Genomic DNA, 18,099 nt, shown 5'->3' with positions numbered 1-18,099 from the left:
TAGCTGAGTCACTGTACGCCGGCACCTACAATCGGCGCAGTTTTTATGGTCAGCCTTCCGTCCATTCATACGTCAGCCTTTGCTTTGGGTTCGGTGCTCTTATTGTGTGCTAATATATGTAACGACTGGACACTTTCCAGATTCGACCGGTGTGGGTACTGTGTAGGTACCTAGGGTCTACGGAATTCATTTGGGAACGCTGCATTTTTTTATAATGCTAACTAGCAGACGCCATGCGGTTTCACCCGCATGGTGCCCGTTCCCGTAGGAATACTGGAAATAATAGCTTTCCAACAGTGAAAGATTTTTTCTAACAGATAAAAAAGTAAATATATCAAATAAAAGACTATTTATGAAAATAGAAGTAAACGTTGTTTACCTATGAAACTGATAAGAAATCCTGCCTGCTTATTGAGTAATGGTTGTCAGAAATGTACTCTTGGTTATGAAAATAAAATGATAACTTTTAATTTAAGCGATTTTGCTTTCACATTATTTATTAAACGGTTAAGTTACAGATAACAGTACAAAAGTATTATTTTTATTGTACAAATGAGGAAAAGGAAACAAGTTAAATACAATTCTTGTTTTTTAACTATTTGACATACCCTATTTGTGGAAATTAGTGGTTTGTTTAGTTTGGGTCCAGACCGAATTTGGCTCTAGTATAGTACTATTAGTATTCAGTTGAAGTACTTAGGTGTTCAGTAAGCCCTGAACAGTTTAAAAAAGCGGCTACACGCGGCAAATCAAGAGGCGAGCATAAAGAGAAGGGCGCGACAAAGAGTGGCCTAGATTACTGAAATGGCACAATGCTGTATCTTTTAAAACAAAGCCGGCGTGAGTTCAGACGCTCTAAGATACTCGGACTTGGCTAAATGGGTCACACTTACGACATTAGGGGGAGAAATGGCACAAGTAGTGTCTGCTCTAAAAAATAACGCCTAACTTGGCTATTTTCGGAATACTGTAAAGACGAAAGTTTGTGTGTAAGTGTGTATGTTTGTTCCTCCTTTACGCTGCGGCTACTGATGCGAAATTTGATATGGAAGTAGGATTTACTCTAGATTAACTCATACGATACTTTTCATCCCGGAAAAGTCCATGGTTCCCTCGGGATTTGTGAAAAACTGAATTCCACGCGGACGAAGTTGCGAGCTGAAGAGTGTTTGTTTGGCTGCAGGTGCTTATCTCAGGAACTTCTGGTATTACTATGTACAAATCAAGAAATTCCTTTTGTGTTCGATAGTTGATTTATCGATGTATGTTATAAGCTAACTAGCTGACGCCGCGTGGATTCACCCGTGTGGTTCCCGTTCCCGTAGGAATACGGAGATATTATATAGCCTATAGTCTTCCTCGATAAATGGGCTTACTAACACTGAAATATTTTTTCAAATCGGACCAGTAGTTCCTGAGATTCCTGAGCGCATTCAATCAAACAAACAAACAAACTCGTCAGCTTTATAATATTAGTATAGATAATATCACGCTACTACGACCTTAAGGAGCGATGCATCAAAGAAAAATGTGACTGTGGTACAAAGATGAAAATTGGTTAGGGACATAAAATTGGTTTGTTGATTAGTTGTAAGACGTCCGGTAAGAACAGATTTTGCGACAGAACCGGATTAAGGAGATCTAAAGGCGGACGAAGTAGGGGGCGTCCGATAGTAATCCATTTTTATACTTGTATATTAATATATATAAAGACGAAAAATTTTATCGTTTGTATGCACTGAATAGGCTCCGAAACTACTGAACCGATTTGAAAAATTCTTTCACTGTTGGGAAAGCTACACTAGCTAGCTAGCTCCCCGGGTGCTATAGTCTATATTTTATCCCCGTATTCCTACGGGAACGCGAACTATGCGGGTGAAATCTTGTGCTTGCTAACGTTATGTTACAGGTTGTATGATCGTTCAGTATTACTCATATTTCTGGCTCCCATTGAGGTGAGCGAAGTATACGAGTAGTTACACCGGCACCGCACCGGTCCCTCTTGTGGGTATACAGTAAATACGTATGTGGTATACGACGCTCGCTATGAATGGTCGTCTGGGCAAATATGTGCTGACGCACAGCGCACTGTCAACACACCGGCTCTAGCGACTGGACTGGCACTGGCGACCAACGGAAAGCGTCCACTGATCCGCTTTGTACGTATTGTACGCATTGCATCTAACGGATTTTACGACAACGTTTTGGAATTCGATGGAACCGGCTGCACACTCGAAAAAAGATGACGTCATGCGTCGTTCCCTCGCTCTAGGGTTGCCAACTTTTTTTTTACAAGAAATAAAGTTATATACTAGTCTATAAAGATTATTAAACAGTATTTTTTAGGAAACGAACATTTTCTTTTAAAAAATACAACCATTCCATCAATATTTTCTTAAATGACGTTGAACATGACACGTTCAAATATGGTCAGTAAACCGACTTTACAGACAACCGATTTTTAATTTTACGGTAAATAAAATCCGTTCGATGCGAATCGGCGCTTGACAAAAAATACTACAATCCGTTTGATGCGATACGGCCGATACGTACGAAACGGATCAGTAGACGCCTGCCATAAGGGTCGGCGTTTACTTGGAACTGTGACGCAAACGTTGCGTTCACCTTATGGTCATCATAATTATTAGCCTCCTACCGCTCCTACTCCAATACTCGGTAACCGGAATAACTTGACGTTTTAGAACTGCTTATTAATGTAAGGGTACTTGAAATAAGATGGACTAGGTTGGCTGGTTGGAGGCTTCGGGAGGCTTCGACCACCATCCTACCGGCGAAGACGTACCGCCAAGCAAATTCGCGTTCAGGTACGATGCCGTGCAGAAACCGAAAAGGGTGTGGATTTTCATCCTAACAAGTAGCCTGCTTCCATCGTCACTTACCGTCAGTTGAGATTGTAGTCAAGGGCTAACTTGTAAAGAATAAAACCTACATTTTATATTAAATAAAATACTCGTAAAATTCATCAGTTTAATAAATGTTGAACTCCCTTGTAGGTTTTGATTTGCAGTTTATAAATTGCAGCGGGAACTCAATATTTAGCTGCACGTGTAACGCTCTACAGGAGGCGGGGTGGCAGGGGGTGAGTGGCGGCCGCTGTGACGTCACGGGTCACATGACACGCGCAGGGCTGCCCCACACTTGTTATTATTGTTTGTATCTACTAGAACTTGTTAAACCAACTTCCTGACGCGGTGATTACTTAGTTACTTACATCAACCGTTGACGTAAAACGAAGGATAGTTGTAACCAACTCACTAACATTTAACCGCAGGTATACGATGAAGATCCTTTACGGCATTTGGAAAATAGGCGTTTTACTTTCACGGTGAAACAATTTCTGACATAAAAGTCGTTAATCTAGAAAGATTTCGAAGTATTGGGTGATTTTTTAAATTTCTTGTTGTTTTGAATATCCGTTTAATTGAGTGATTTTGTCATTAAAAAAAAATCACACTGCGCACTTACGAAATCGTGTGCAAACTGCAACAGTGTGTGTGTCGATGACTATCCTGAGCATTTAAATCTCGTAGCAAGTAGAAACACACACATGTTTGGTACCTATAGTCCTGTACACGTGTCGGCGTTATCTTATCGATAAATTACTTAATCCGTCTGAACGCGCGAGCAATGCTCTGAGTAATACTGCACTGCATCCCATCGAAACAATCCCGATACAAGTTAAATGAGTATACTCCGCGCCACGAAACAAGTCCCGTAGACGCGGCGCTAATGTCTTAATGGCGCTCATTATCTTTTGGTAATGGCGGTCTTATGTCATTTGTGTAAGGTGCTGTCAATTTTAGGTTCAGGTTTTCGCCGCGGGACTTCTTACGTGGCGCGGAACATTGGTTTCATAGGTTTTATTGTTAGGTAAGGAGAATAATGCGAACATGCAAACACGTACGATCTAATAATTTATGAGGGATGACGGCCTCAGTGGCCTAGGTGAATAAGGAGTGCGGTAAAAAAATACAATGACCAATTTTTGTTTGTTTATGAATCGCGTAATTCCGTTCCTGTGGGAAACATGCAAACATTCGATCAATATTTTCTTAATGACGTTGTCACGTTCAACTATGGTCAGTAAACCAACTTTACTGACAACCGATTTTTAATTTTACGGTAGATAAAATCCGGTCGATGCAGATCAGCGCTTGTAAGACTTTCTACACAAAAAATACTACAATCCGTTCGATGCGATGCGTCCGATACGTAGAAACGGATCAGTGGACGCCAGCCATAAGGGTCGGCGTTTACTTGGAACTGTGACGCATACGTTGCGTTCACCTAATTGACTTTTTAGAAGTGCTTGTAATGTAAGGGTATTTGGAATAAACTAAATTAAATCATAAAGTGGCAGCCCTTGCAACTGCCCTTTATTAGTCTGGGTATTGCTGCACGAAAAGCTGACCAATATGAAACAAAATAGAGTTTAAATTGAATTGGTAGCTAGTTGCCATGTTTGTACGTTTCTGCGTATTCCGTTACACGGGCCACAGCAGTGGAGACTCTTTCGTTGAATTGCTGAATGTAAAATTTTATAACCTCTATGTGAAATGGAACATGTTTTGTTATTAGGGAAATAATGTGAGAGAGTACAGGGTTGGGGCTGGTTGGTAGGCGTGCTAAAGTCGCTGTCATAACGTTTTCAAATGTTATGATAAGTGATTTATTCTTACAGTTAGCCCTCATTCGCACGAGAGTTTTTTAACGGACGTTAAAAAAGCGATCAAACATAGCATGAAGTTAAAAGGCCTATTTCATACTCCCAAAATTGAAAATGCAACACTGCTAAAAAACGCCTGTTTTAAAAACACTGTCGTGTGAACACATACTTGGGAATGCATTTGTTCTATTTGAATGCTTTTTTAACGTACGTTAAAAAAAAACTCTTGTGCGAATGACGGCTTACACAGTACACACTGTTCTTGTGTAGTGTCTATGGAGCGAACGATGTGACGTCACACTGAAAATTAACTGATATTTATTATACACTAGCGGACGCCCGCGACTTCGTCCTCGTGGAATTCAGTTTTTTACAAATCCCACGAGAACTATGCATTTTTCTGGGATGAAAAGTAGCCTATGTGTCAATCCAGACTGAAATAAATCTATTTCTATTCCAAATTTCAGCCAAATCGCTTCAGTAGCCGAAGCGTAAAGGAGGAACAAACATACACCCAAACTTTCGCCTTTATAATACTATAAATTATGTTTTTGAAAATTTCTGATGCGATTTAAACCTGGTCAGGTATTAGTATGATAGCTCCGGCTGTGACTGTTACTTCTACGGGCAAAGACAAGACTGCGTTCTGCGTAGAATTCCGTATAGAAACCCGGTCAGGGGTATAGTTTAAAATAACCCACCCTAATGTTAGACATTGTTTTACAGACGGCAAACTTATTGTTAACATCCAATTTTCATGTCGCGGGTCAATCAATCAAATCAATCAAAAATCATTTATTTCAAGTAGGCTCAGTTTACAAGCACTTTTGACACGTCTGTTGACTATTTGTAAAGATTCTACCACCGGTTCGGAAGGTAGGTTCTGCTGAGAAGATACCGGCAAGAAACTCAACAGTTGCTCTTTTGAAAAAGTCATACAGTATTATAATTTACAATTGATAACAATTACAATTTCTTATAGTTTTATTTCCTGTGTGAAGGTGGAAGCTGATCCAATGGCCTCCAAGCGCTTTCTTTCACAGTAACCTCGACTAAGTAAAATGTTTTTTAACACATTGCTTAAAGCTATGCATTGGCATTTCCAGGGTTACAAAATGCCTACTCTATCTATCTGTCCTATGCACGCCAATGGTCGTTAGCTCCGCAAATAGTCCAGCGCGCCGCACCGCTGCACAGACCCTGTGACCTTTTAGATTTATTCCCGTCTCGAGCTCAAGCGGTCTATTATTGTTGTTCGCTCGTCCAAGAGTCAATCAATAACTTTTTGCCTTTCTGGGGCGAGCCGGCACGTGGAGTGGAATGTTCTGGATACTTCGGCTGATTGAGCTTTTTGTGATGGCTGGCTTCATATTTGCGGCTTTAAAAGATTTTTTTAGTCTCTCATTACACGCTTTATATTAGTTTCACTATGTGTGTAAGAATATCTTGGAATCTTAATTTGACCCATTTCCCGGTCTTCGATTAGGATGAATTTTTGCACACGCTCTGAGTTCTGATGACAAAACATGACTAGCTAAGAAACGTCCTTGCTAATCCAATATGGCGGCCTCCCCAATCACTTTAATTAAGTAGGAAAGACAAATTTTGGAATCTTAATTTGACCCACTTCCCGGTCTTCGTGTAGGATGCAATTTTGCACACGCTCTGAGTTCTGATGACAATACATGACTAGTTACAAAACGTCATTGCAAATCCAATATGGCCGCCTCCCCAAGATGACGTTTGAAGGCGTGTTAGATACCAAACGCAGTGTTTTGCCCAAATATAATATTTCATGACATTTTGCGGTGCTCGTCTCTAGAGCGTTTTGAAAGTTGCACCAGGTTTCTTCATCATTAGGTTACTTGCAAGTTGGTTTAGATGTTCCGAATACGGTTTTGGCATGTATTTATTGAGTGCGCAACTTTTGTCGTCGTCGTTTTAGTTCACGATGCTAGTGATCATTTCTAACCGACTTCAAAAAGAAGGAGGTTCTCAAGTTGATCGGTATGCCCGCTTCGATCTTAAATTGTATCATTACTTACCATCAGGTGAGTTTGTAGTTAAGGGGCTAACTTGTAAAGAATTAAAAAAAATTACCAACGCAACGAAGAAAGCAGTGTTTTTTTTGATTTCCACATTTTTTAAAAAATAATACTTGCCGTAATTTTTAAATACCTACGACCAATATTCCAGTTCCCCTCCAACTAGTCGGAAATGACAGTAGACTAACGGGCGGAGGATCGAACCACCATCCCTCGGTGATGAATCCGACCCCTTCACCACTGAGCCTACTGGTAGCATAGCATGCATCAACGACATAAATCTCGTGATAAGAAAAGACATAAATTGTCGACCAATCCCGGCGGAATCGAAAGTATCGCTCTCTTTCGTTGCTATGCGAACAGAAAGAGAGCTATCGACGTCGACGTCTACGGAGTCCGCTAGTCATAGCTTAAATACACGATTACGTATCCCAGACTTGAATAAGTAAACACTGCGTAAACAATAGCCGGCCGGCGGCGGGAGGCGCGCCACCTGTGCGGCGAGCGGCACAAACGCCGGCTTCCTCAAACGGCCGGCTTTTGAGGAAGCCGGCGGCCGGCGCAAAGGGCACGGGGTGAAGGACGGCCCGGACGATCGATACCGTCTGAACGCTGCCTCGCTGCCTAGCTGCCTCGCTGCATAGCACACACAGTGTACGGCTAGCCACTCACCATCCGATAAGTCCACGTGCTTGCAGCGCTAACGGCGGGACATGAGATAAAACTGATCGTGTGTTGGTCGCATCTGTTTTATCATGATCAGTTTTATCTACTAACTAGCTGCTAGCTGACGCCGCGCGGTTTCACCCGTGTGGTTCTTGTTCCCGTAGGAGTACGGGGATAATATATAGCCTTCCTCAATATGCTATTTAACACTGAAATATTTTTTTCAAATCGGACTAGTAGTTGTAGTTCCTGAGATTAGCGCGTTCAATCAAACAAACAAACGAACTCTTTAGCTTTATAATATTAGTATAGATTGGATGGTGAATGGCTTACTTTATGGTTTATGTCAGAGAGTACGCCTAGGAACGTTTCGATCTAGTTCCTCCTTGACCTTTTTGAAAGAAAAGAAAGAAAAGACGTCTATATTAAAATTGTACCATACATCATAGTCATCATTATCAGACTCTTTTACATACTACAGAGTCAGGCCTCCTTACAGGAGAGGGGATACTTCTCAACTCCGAGCTGAGAATTTTACTTAGAACATTTCTTAGAAAGAAAACCTCATTGTCTCAGGACCATAGCCCGAAACCCCAAACCACATAGGCCATCCATCACAACAAAACACTGCTCTGAGTCGTCAAGCCTTGTTTCATCGTTTATGGAAACGTCCACAGATCCGCATCGTACCTACGTATTGGACGCATCGCATCAAACGCTTTTTTAATCTTACGGTAGAAAAAAAACATACCTATCAAATTGAGAACCTCCTCCTTTTTGAAGGCGGTTAATAAAATACGTTTAAGGCGATTCGTATCGTCCATTGATGGACGCACTTGTATGACTTTCTATAATACTAAAATTCGTTTGATGCGATGCGTCCGATGCTTGATGCGGATCTGTGGACGCACGCCATTAGACGCAGAGTATCATAATGATATCTGACTTTTCAGCACGTATTATTATTATTCGTATTTCTCATAATCGCATCAGACGCAGTGTACCACAGGGCTCACAATATAGACGTAGGTATGTTCGTAGCTCTTGCTATGTTACTAATAAAATCCATTTTGCTTTGAAATTAACGCTAACAGACTGTGCTTTGTCAACGCAGGACCTTGTACCGTATGGACGTAGCCTTAGAGTCCTGTTTACTTCACGAGGGGGTGAACCTCCCTCCCCCACCGGTGGAAGGCGGTATGAAATACGTGTTCGTTGCGGCTTGTACCTACTCGTACTTGATGAGGAAATTGTGAAAGGTTGATTTTGTATGAATTCCCTTTTGATACTGAAACTTCAATACCGTGTAGGCACGCCTCGGCTATCGATCCGCTGTTTTGCGATTCGGTCTGGGATATTTTTAACTGATTGCTCTAGCTGAGTTATGTTTTTCGAGTTTAAGTATTGCCTAAACTAATGTTACAAAGCGGTAAGATTTGATTGTTTGTTTGTTACAAATAGACTCCGAAAATACTGGACTGACTTTAAAAGTTCTTTCACCAATTGACAGCTACGTTTTTAGCTAGTAACATAGCCTCTATTTTAACCCTGAATTGCCACGAGAATGGGGGCAACGCGCGCGGAGGAGTTTTCGAACATTCCGTATTGTCAGCGATGCAACCTATGGTTCTGAGACTTACGGCCAGTTTCTTTATCGCAAGTAACAGTCAAAGTAACGTCATAAATCAAAAGTGACGGTCTTATTTATTGAAAAATAAAGTCTTCTTCACTACTTACTACTTTTACTGTTACTTTAGCTTTACATGAAGAAACTGGCTGTTAGTCACTAATTATTTACTAGCAGATCGCTAATTATTATTTACTAGCACGGTTTCACTCGCGTGGTTCCCGTTCCTGTAGGAATATAGGGATTAAATTTAGCCTCCACTCGGGGATAGTGTAACAAAACAGCATTTCTAATAAGCTAAGTTAACTTACTTTCATCATCATCATCTCAGCCGATGGACGTCCGCTGCAGGACGTCTTTTGTAGGGACTTCCAAACATGACGATACTGAGCCACCTGCATCCAGCGAATACCTGCGACTCGCTTGATGTCGTCAGTCCACCTGGTGGGGTTTCGATCAACTCTGCGCTTTGTAGTACGAGGTCGCCATTCCAGCACCTTGGGACCATCCATCGGCTCTTCGAACTATGTGCCCTACCCATTGCCACTTCAGTTACTTAATTTATTTTTATGTTATCATTCTATCAGAAAAGCGATAACATTAAAATACCTTAATAGAATAATATTAGATGTAAATAACAATGTACTGGGTCATGTCGCGTTCAGAGCATTTCGAGCTCTATCTCAAAGCAGTAGGGTCGTGTTCGCAGCGAGAGGTGCAAGTAAACAACCCACGTACTGCGACGTAAACAAGCGATACAGATATCGATTCGCAAGTGACTGGCTGGAGTTTGATAACAAACATTACGGGGTCGGCGAATTTTAAACAGTATGCCGTATTTGCTGTACATACATGTATAACGTACTATAGGACGCCCGCGACTTCGTCCGCACGTCATCATTCATCATCATCATTGTCAGCCGATGGACGTCCACTGCTGGACATAGGCCTCTTGCATGGACTTCCAAACAAAACGGTCTCGAGCCGCCAGCATCCAGCGGCTCCCTGCAACCCGCTTGATGTCTTCGGTCCACCTAGTGGGGGGTCGACCAACACTGCGCTTTCCGGTGCGAGGTCGCCATTCCAGCACCTTGAGACTCCAACGTCCATCGGCTCTTCGAACTATGTGGCCTGCCCACTGTCATTTCAGCTTCGCGACTCGCTGAGCTATGTCAGTGATTTTAGTTCGTCTGCGGATCTGCTCATTTCTGATGCAGAGAAACCCCAAGCATAGCACACCCGCTGAGTGACTTTGAGCCTTCTTATAAGGCCCATAGTCCGCACTTAGACCTCTTTAATCCGGCCCTCCGCAAAATGCGGTCTTAGCGGACCTCTGTTTATAAACTACCTCCCTGCCAATTTTCATCTTTGTACGTCAAGCGGTTTTTGAGATTTCGTGATGAATGACTTTTCGCATTTATTTAATGTCAGATCAGGATTCATGGGACATACGAGTAAACAGCATTGCAGAAATGTGTTATTGACGTCAGAATACCTGAAGAAATCTCTAGAATATAAACCTAGATTTGCGTTATGGGAGGGATGAGATACCTTATTGGTATACCTTATTGGTCCAGTGTGTGGCATATGTGGCTTCGGACCTAGAGATGTTGGATTCGAGTCCTGGGTCAGGTTTAAAGATACTCAATATCAATAAATATTCTCAGTCCAAAGTTGGAATTTCGTATTGTTATACTAGGCAGAGACGTGATACTTGTAGCCCAGTGGATATGACCTTTGCCTTCGATTGGGAGGGCGTAGGTTCGATTCCGGTTTGGGAAATGCACCTCCAACTTTTCAGTTGTGTGCAATTATTTAAGAAATTAAATATCACGTGTCTCAAATGGTGAAGGAAAACATCGTGAGGAAACCTGCATACCTGAGAATTTTAATTTAATTTTCTAGGTGTGTGAAGACTGCCAATCTGCATTAAGCCAACGTAGTGGACTAAGGCCTACCCCTCTCATCCTGAGAGGATAATCATGCTCAACAGTGAGCCGAATATGGGTTATTAATGATGATACTAGCTACACACGGTCAAGTAAACCGGCAAGTCTGCCTAAGTGCCCATGCCAAAAATAAGCCTTAAGCTGGCCAACCCGCATTCGAACAGCATGGTGGGTCTAAGCTCTATATCCACTATGCTTACGGATTTAACCGAAAGGTCTTTCAAAGATACTTTTTTAAAGATTTGTGCTCCGCCCTTTGGTCAGTTGCCGTACCAACCTTTAACACAGCCTTTACAACTATTTAGTTGGTGAGAAAAAGTAATATTGGTCATATTAACAAAATAACTTATGTAATACAAATATTCTTTAATATTAATTTTAAAAAAGGTTTATTTCGACGTCTACGATGGTTGATAATAAATTGCGAAGTTATTTATACAAGTTACATATTTACAAAATGAAAAACGATTATTATCTTCGAGTAAGTATGTAGATTATATGTACCTACATAATGACTTGCAGCTTGCATCCATCACAGCATAAACAAAGTTGTTTACTATGTCCATTCATCTCGTCGTGGACTGTGTCTAGTAATAAACAATCTCGCCTCGCTCTGTTATTGCTCCAATTGTCGTCCTGGCCTGTCTTGGCCAGACCTTTTGTCATTTTATAAAAATTTAAAGACATCCCATGCTGCTACCATAGGCAAGTGAAGTAGAAACAGAAAGTGGTGTGGATTTTCATCCTACTCCTTGCCCGAGCCCGCTTCCATCATAGATAGATTAGATCATCACTTATCATCAGGTGTGATTGTAGTCAAGGGCTATCTTGTAAAGAAGTAAATAAAATTGGTATGTACATGGTGGTTTTGGGTAGCAGAAGATTTCAAGGTGCTAGTTAATTACGATTTGGACCCTTAGAAGTTGCTAGTCGCTACTTCTCAAATCCAATACCATTTAAACTCTATATTTGCCCACCTTACTAATAAATAGGAGAAGCATGTGCTGACAACAAACTTTCAATTTTCTTAATCAAAACCGTTTTATTTCAACCTTTATAAAATTGCGAAGGTCTGGCCATCGAAGGCTGTCATTCCATTAGTATGGTATTGGATCTCATACTCTTGTATGGACGAGGGTCAAGTTTGTTTGGCCCCGCCTTGTGTGATACTTACTCGTGGAGGTTATAGAATAACATCGCTATAAGATACAACATTATCAGTAGGTCATTTTGTCATTCTCCTATTATTTCAGTTCAATGTTTATGAAAACTTGTTGATAAACATACCAAAGTTAATTCAGCACTTAGGCGTTAAAACGTAACAAACGTAGAGAGCTGTAGTTTCGCATAATCTATATACAGGGTGCTCGGGAGTGTTTCCCATAACTTCAAGTTATTAACGAGACCACTTATAGGAACCGAACTGCATAACTATTATTTTATTACTTAACAAAAAAATAAAGCAATTCAAATAAGACCGACCGTGTAACACATGTCTTTAGGTAAAAAAGCGACAACGTTGCATTTTAAAATATAAATACGTTATTATTATAAAGATGCGTGTTTGGGACACATTTTACAAAAAAGAAATATTATTTACTCCGAAAATATTCATTTTAGAACACAAATGTTCCTTGAACTTTTCGAATTAATTTTTGTCCCTAGAGTTATGGGAGATACTACAGAGCATCCTGTATATTTAAAAGCGTAAGGTACCACAATATCTCGAAAACCGTTTGACGTACAAAGTTGAAATGCAGGGAAGTCGTTCATAGTTAGTAGACGTGCTATATTTTTTTTTATTAGACGGATTTTGCGACAGGGCCAGATTAAGTAGGTGCAAGGGCGGACGAAGTCGCGGGCTGCCGCTAGTGTATAGTATTAGTAGGCTATCACTATGTAGCGTGTCCGAGTGCGCGTTTGCCCCGAGACGCTAAAATAGACCGTTTGTATGTAAACAAAGCAGTTTTATAGCGCGTGCCGTTTCGCTTATATAAATGTTACGCGTTTGCGTGGCTTCTACACGTCGCGTCACACAATATGAGCGCCGGCACCTATATCAAATGTATTCATTTATTTTAAGTAGACTACTATTTCAGCACTTGACCACAGAAAACATATATATAAGTTGACGGCCTCCGTGGCGCAGTGATATGCGCGGTGGATTTACTAGATCCCCGGCTGGACCGATTGAGGTTATGTTATTGGCACTGGTCTGGCTGGTGGGAGGCTTCAGCTGTGGCTAGTTATCATACCGGTAAAGACTATTTAGCGTTCCGGTACGATGTCGTGTTGAAACCGAAAATGGGTGTGAATTTTCATCCTACGCGTAGCAAGTTAGCCCGCTTCTTGGGTTGCATTAACACTTGCCATGAGGTGAGATTTTAGTCAAGGGGTAAATTGTAAAGAATAATTTTTGTTTTTAAAAACTTAATTCGGTCAGTGAATAGTGAGTCTAACATCGGTTCGGAAACCAATATTTACTGCTATAAGACAGATAAACTTAGTATTTCTATATCTTTTAGGTAGATGTATAAATGTTACATTTACATTAAGTATAAGATAGGAATAGGCTTTTAGTGTAAATGTGTATACACTTTGTAGGCAAGCGCGTTCCACCGTAGACTGCATCTTTACACACAATACACAAAATGTCGAAATATGTTTATGGGACTGGTTTCGATATTTTTCTCATTCCCCATATCCCTAAGCACGCTGTAGAATTGACTGTATTCTTGACCGAGTGTGATTGGCTTAATTTACCTCTAGCCATTATGCAGGCAAAGCGTTAGTTTGAATATATTTGAAAAATAAATATACAAGTAAGTTAATATGTTCATTATACTCGTTAACAGTGCAGTACCTACGAATGCATACAGGCGATAGTTGCGATTGGTTTACTGGCAGTGTACTTTTTATTGGTAACCATCTATACGACTACATATTTACTTTGTATACAGTGTGATATATCCGGGTGTTGTTGTCTTTGTCATTGAAATAGCATGTTATTTATAACAATAAACAATGATTCAACTAAATCGCGTACATAGATATTTCTCTCCCTTTCTTTTACTTTTCTTATTGTTCACAGACATATTTAATTTTACAGGTACCAACCAACCAATACCTAACAATCGTATTAAAGCAGACTTAATTATTATCATGACGTCAGCTGCAGATCAAGGACCTTTAGTAATACCTACATTAAAAAGTTCATTATCACGCATTGCTTGCTATAGTGTTTTTAAGATAGCATGGGTAGGGTGACAGTTGCCTTATGACGTCCTTAGTACGTACTATTATCGCGAACGCGGCCAACTTTCATGAGCTAAACGAACTGTCACCCGCACCATGCTATACGAAACGCACTGTAATCCGCATTGGAACAGCTTAGTGGGTCTATGCTTGAAACCTCTCTTTAAGGAGTAAGATTGGACCAGTGGGTCCTTAAAATATGCTAATAATGGGATGTACGCAAACGTTCCGGTTTGACATCGGTCAATTGAAAAAAGCTTGCTTTGCAGAGGCCCGTTTGGCGTAAATCGATAATTATTGTAAGATCTTCGAGCAAAGGCTCGTCATTTGAGGACATCTTCTTAAAAATGACGCACTACACGTGCTGAGGTGCAATACATTATTCCAGGGTATAGTTTGTCATACTATTCGAGGTCTGTTTGACTTTTTTCTTTAATTCTTTGGACTTTGGATGTATTGGTCAGTTACAGTAGACAGATAATCAACAGCGAGGCTGGTCTAAAAGTAAAAGAATGTTCTTTAACGAAACAAACCATCTATTTAATACAGATAAACTAAAGTGTACAGCCAAACGGACGTCCCTGAATAAGTTGACTATACTTTGTACCCGCAAGTACGACTAGGTATTAAATGTCTACACGTGTTCAAATTAAAGGAGCATAGTGTAGGAGTACACCGCCGACTCGACGCCACTAGTGTGGCATATATTTAGTAGGTAGGCAAGCGCCACATACCTATTCGTTGTATATTGCGGCGCCTCACCTACCCACTCGTGTTTCATGGAAGCGCATTGGATATTTACGTGCAACTCGCTCGATATCGTTGCGCTATCAGCCCTTCATTGTGCCTAATCTATTTGGAATTGCATTTGAAAATCGATTGTTACTTGGCTTCAGTAGAAAAGTTAAAATATTCAATTCCGTTCAAGTAGGCTAAGCTAGCTTCTTTTAGCGACTCAATAGTTCATCCATCCATCCAGCCAGCTAATTCAATTTTAACAGTGTATTCAATTAGTATTCCCTTGGTTACAGATGTACTCTCCGCTTCCCATCGACGAACATTCGCCTGGACTTCCAGTCTCTGGTGGAGGAGAGCGGCGGCGGCGCGGGCAGCACGGGCCCGCCGCTGCCGCCGCTGCGCATCACCATACCCATGGACAACGACGGCCGCAGCCCGGCGCCCTCTCCCACCGGTGAGTGGCCATCAGTCTGATAGAGTCCACTGCAGCACATACACAGCCCCTGGTGCAGGAGAACCGCTGCGCATCACCATACCCATGGACAACGACAAAATAGAACATCAGTTAGATCCCAAATATTTTTGGCAAGACCAGAAAGTACCCGCAAAATTCTGTTGCCCACAATAAGTTCATAACACCTCTTTGATTAAATTTCAGGCACAATAAGCGCCACCAACAGTTGTCCGACGTCGCCGCGCGGCGCCGGCTCGTCGGGGCGGCGGCACCCCGACCTGGGGCTGGTGGCGCAGTACGCGGCGCTGGCGGAGCACCGCCCCAACAGCAACGGCACCGCGGTGAGTACCGGCACCATCTTGTCACCAGTTGTCCGAATCTCCGAAGGCTGGAGCCCTAAACACTATTTCCAAAGTATCTAGGATGGCGATGTCGCAAAGTGTACGGTCAGCTGATTTAGGAACACAGCCCGGTACTTGTTGGCGTGTTCTTAGAGCACTTTCTTGACTCTCTAGTAGTACAAGTAGTTTCCTCTCGCTGCTTTTCTCCTTTTCTCACTCACCCTATTCTGAATCTAGATTGTTTTTCCTGTGTCACTCCGTGTTAACTGGTGGTCAGCGCTCCAACATACTTAAATTGAAATAATCATCTTAATCAGCCTATTTTCTGTAGCCAACATTGTAGACTTGCAGAGCTAAACTTTTTATTTTTCTATGACTAGAAGCGCTGTCATAGTCTGATTTCTTCGAGCCACGAGGGTGTAATACTATCAACATTGCAACTTCAAGTTGCTGCTACGAATTTTACGAAACGTTATTTAGCTCGACCCAGGACCTCACGATTCAAAACCCCATAGGCTAACCGCCGGACCAATGAGGCACGTCACTAATAATGATGTTTATGCAGTTACTGAATATTTGTTAACGTGATCTGCTATTTTATTCTAGGCTTCTTCTACCTCCGACTCAGGGTACAACTCGCGCGACGCGCGGGATCGCGACCACCGCGACGGCCGCGACGACGCCAAACCACCGTACAGGTACGTTGATTGAGCAGGACTCATTATAATATGCCCAAGCCTTACTAATAACATTTTATTTACCAGTCTATGAAGGGAAACCTAAGGAAGTAATTTTACTCAAATATGTCTCTAAATATAATCCACGCTAAAGAGTCTTATACATATACTCGTACTAACTTGGATGGTTAGCTTTATGACGTCATTCTAAATCCATAATGGCGGACAATAATGGCAGACCAGTTATTTGTATGCAGACCTGTTATGCAGAGTTTAGCTGGATATAATGCCACCACTAAAAGCTTTCCCACATGGAAATATAGTCGACCTGGACCTTAGAAGCCAGGAAGAGTTACATGAGCACTCCTAATAAGGATCAACTCGAAACATACAGTTATGGGACTGATCGGAGATTAGTCCAAGTTGTAGGACATACAAAAAAAACATAATTTTTATAAAGTAGTTGATAGTTTCTGATTGTTATTGGTGTTGTGTTGTAGCTACGCGCAACTGATCGTGCAGGCGGTGGCGTCGGCGCCGGACAAGCAGCTGACGCTGAGCGGCATCTACAGCTACATCACCAAGCACTACCCCTACTACCGCACCGCCGACAAGGGCTGGCAGAACTCCATCCGACACAACCTGTCGCTCAACCGGTCAGTGCCCCATACCGTCACATTCACATTTTTTAACGAGAGCGTATAGCACGTTCAATATATTATGTATGAGTATAATTAATTCATATTGAACGAGTGTGTATAGCTCGTTCAACATATATGTTTAATTAATACACATTTAACGAATGTGTAAATAATATTTATATAATATAGAAAATATTTCATACATTGAATAATACATTAGCTGACGCCGCCCGGTTTCATCCGCGTGTTTCCCATTTCCATAGGAATACAGGGATAATATATAGCCTGTAACCTTCCTCCACAAATGGGCTATCTAACAGCTGTATAATATTATTAATTAATTAATAATATGGATAATGCCCCTGGTATTCTATATAATGCCTAGGCATCATTTTTGATTATACAGATCATAAACACATAATTATATCTCATTCAAAATGTTTTTAATTCAAATTTAACGTGTGCGTATATCGCGTTTAACACATGCGTAAATGACGTTTAACATGTGCGTATATCACATTTAACATGTGCGTATTTCACATTTAACATGTGCGTATTTCACATTTAACATATAATGTATTTGGTCGTAGGTACTTCATCAAGGTGCCGCGCAGCCAGGAGGAGCCGGGCAAGGGCAGCTTCTGGCGCATCGACCCGCAGAGCGAGGGCAAGCTCATCGAGCTGGCGTTCCGGCCGCGGCGCCCGCGCGGCGTGCAGTTCCGCGCGCCCTTCGGCCTCTCCTCCAGGTAGTAGTGGCGGCGGCTCCTGGCGCTCCTCCGGGATTACCAGCTACCAACTTCCATCACTGATATATGACGGCCTCCGTCACCTTCCATCACAAATATATCAGCGCAGTGGGCCCTGGCTTGGCCGGTTGAGGTTTTCTTAACTGGTCCAGGTCTGGCTGTTGGGAGGCTTTGGCCGTGGCTAGTTACCACCCTACCGTCAAGGACGTACCGCCAAGCGATTTAGCGTTCCGGTGCGACGTCGTGTTGAAACCCAAAAGGGTGTGGATTTCA

General features: G+C 41.8%; 1 protein-coding gene across 2 annotated transcripts in view; it reads left to right on the top strand.

Moving 5' to 3' along the window:
• LOC112046537 (forkhead box protein K1) overlaps positions 1 to 18,099 on the top strand; it is a 59,647-nt gene that overhangs the window by 29,127 nt on the left and 12,421 nt on the right. For both annotated transcript variants that reach the window (XM_024083206.2, XM_024083205.2), the window contains exons 2-6: positions 15,261 to 15,421; positions 15,626 to 15,762; positions 16,369 to 16,460; positions 16,940 to 17,095; positions 17,671 to 17,826. In XM_024083206.2, coding sequence (XP_023938974.1) covers positions 15,261 to 15,421; positions 15,626 to 15,762; positions 16,369 to 16,460; positions 16,940 to 17,095; positions 17,671 to 17,826 — 702 coding nt within the window. The remainder of the gene's footprint in view (positions 1 to 15,260; positions 15,422 to 15,625; positions 15,763 to 16,368; positions 16,461 to 16,939; positions 17,096 to 17,670; positions 17,827 to 18,099) is intronic.

The sequence above is a fragment of the Bicyclus anynana genome, chromosome 11 (genome assembly GCF_947172395.1).
Source record: "Bicyclus anynana chromosome 11, ilBicAnyn1.1, whole genome shotgun sequence".
NCBI classification, from domain to species: Eukaryota; Metazoa; Arthropoda; class Insecta; order Lepidoptera; family Nymphalidae; genus Bicyclus; species Bicyclus anynana.
This window is presented reverse-complemented; position numbering and strand designations above follow the sequence as displayed.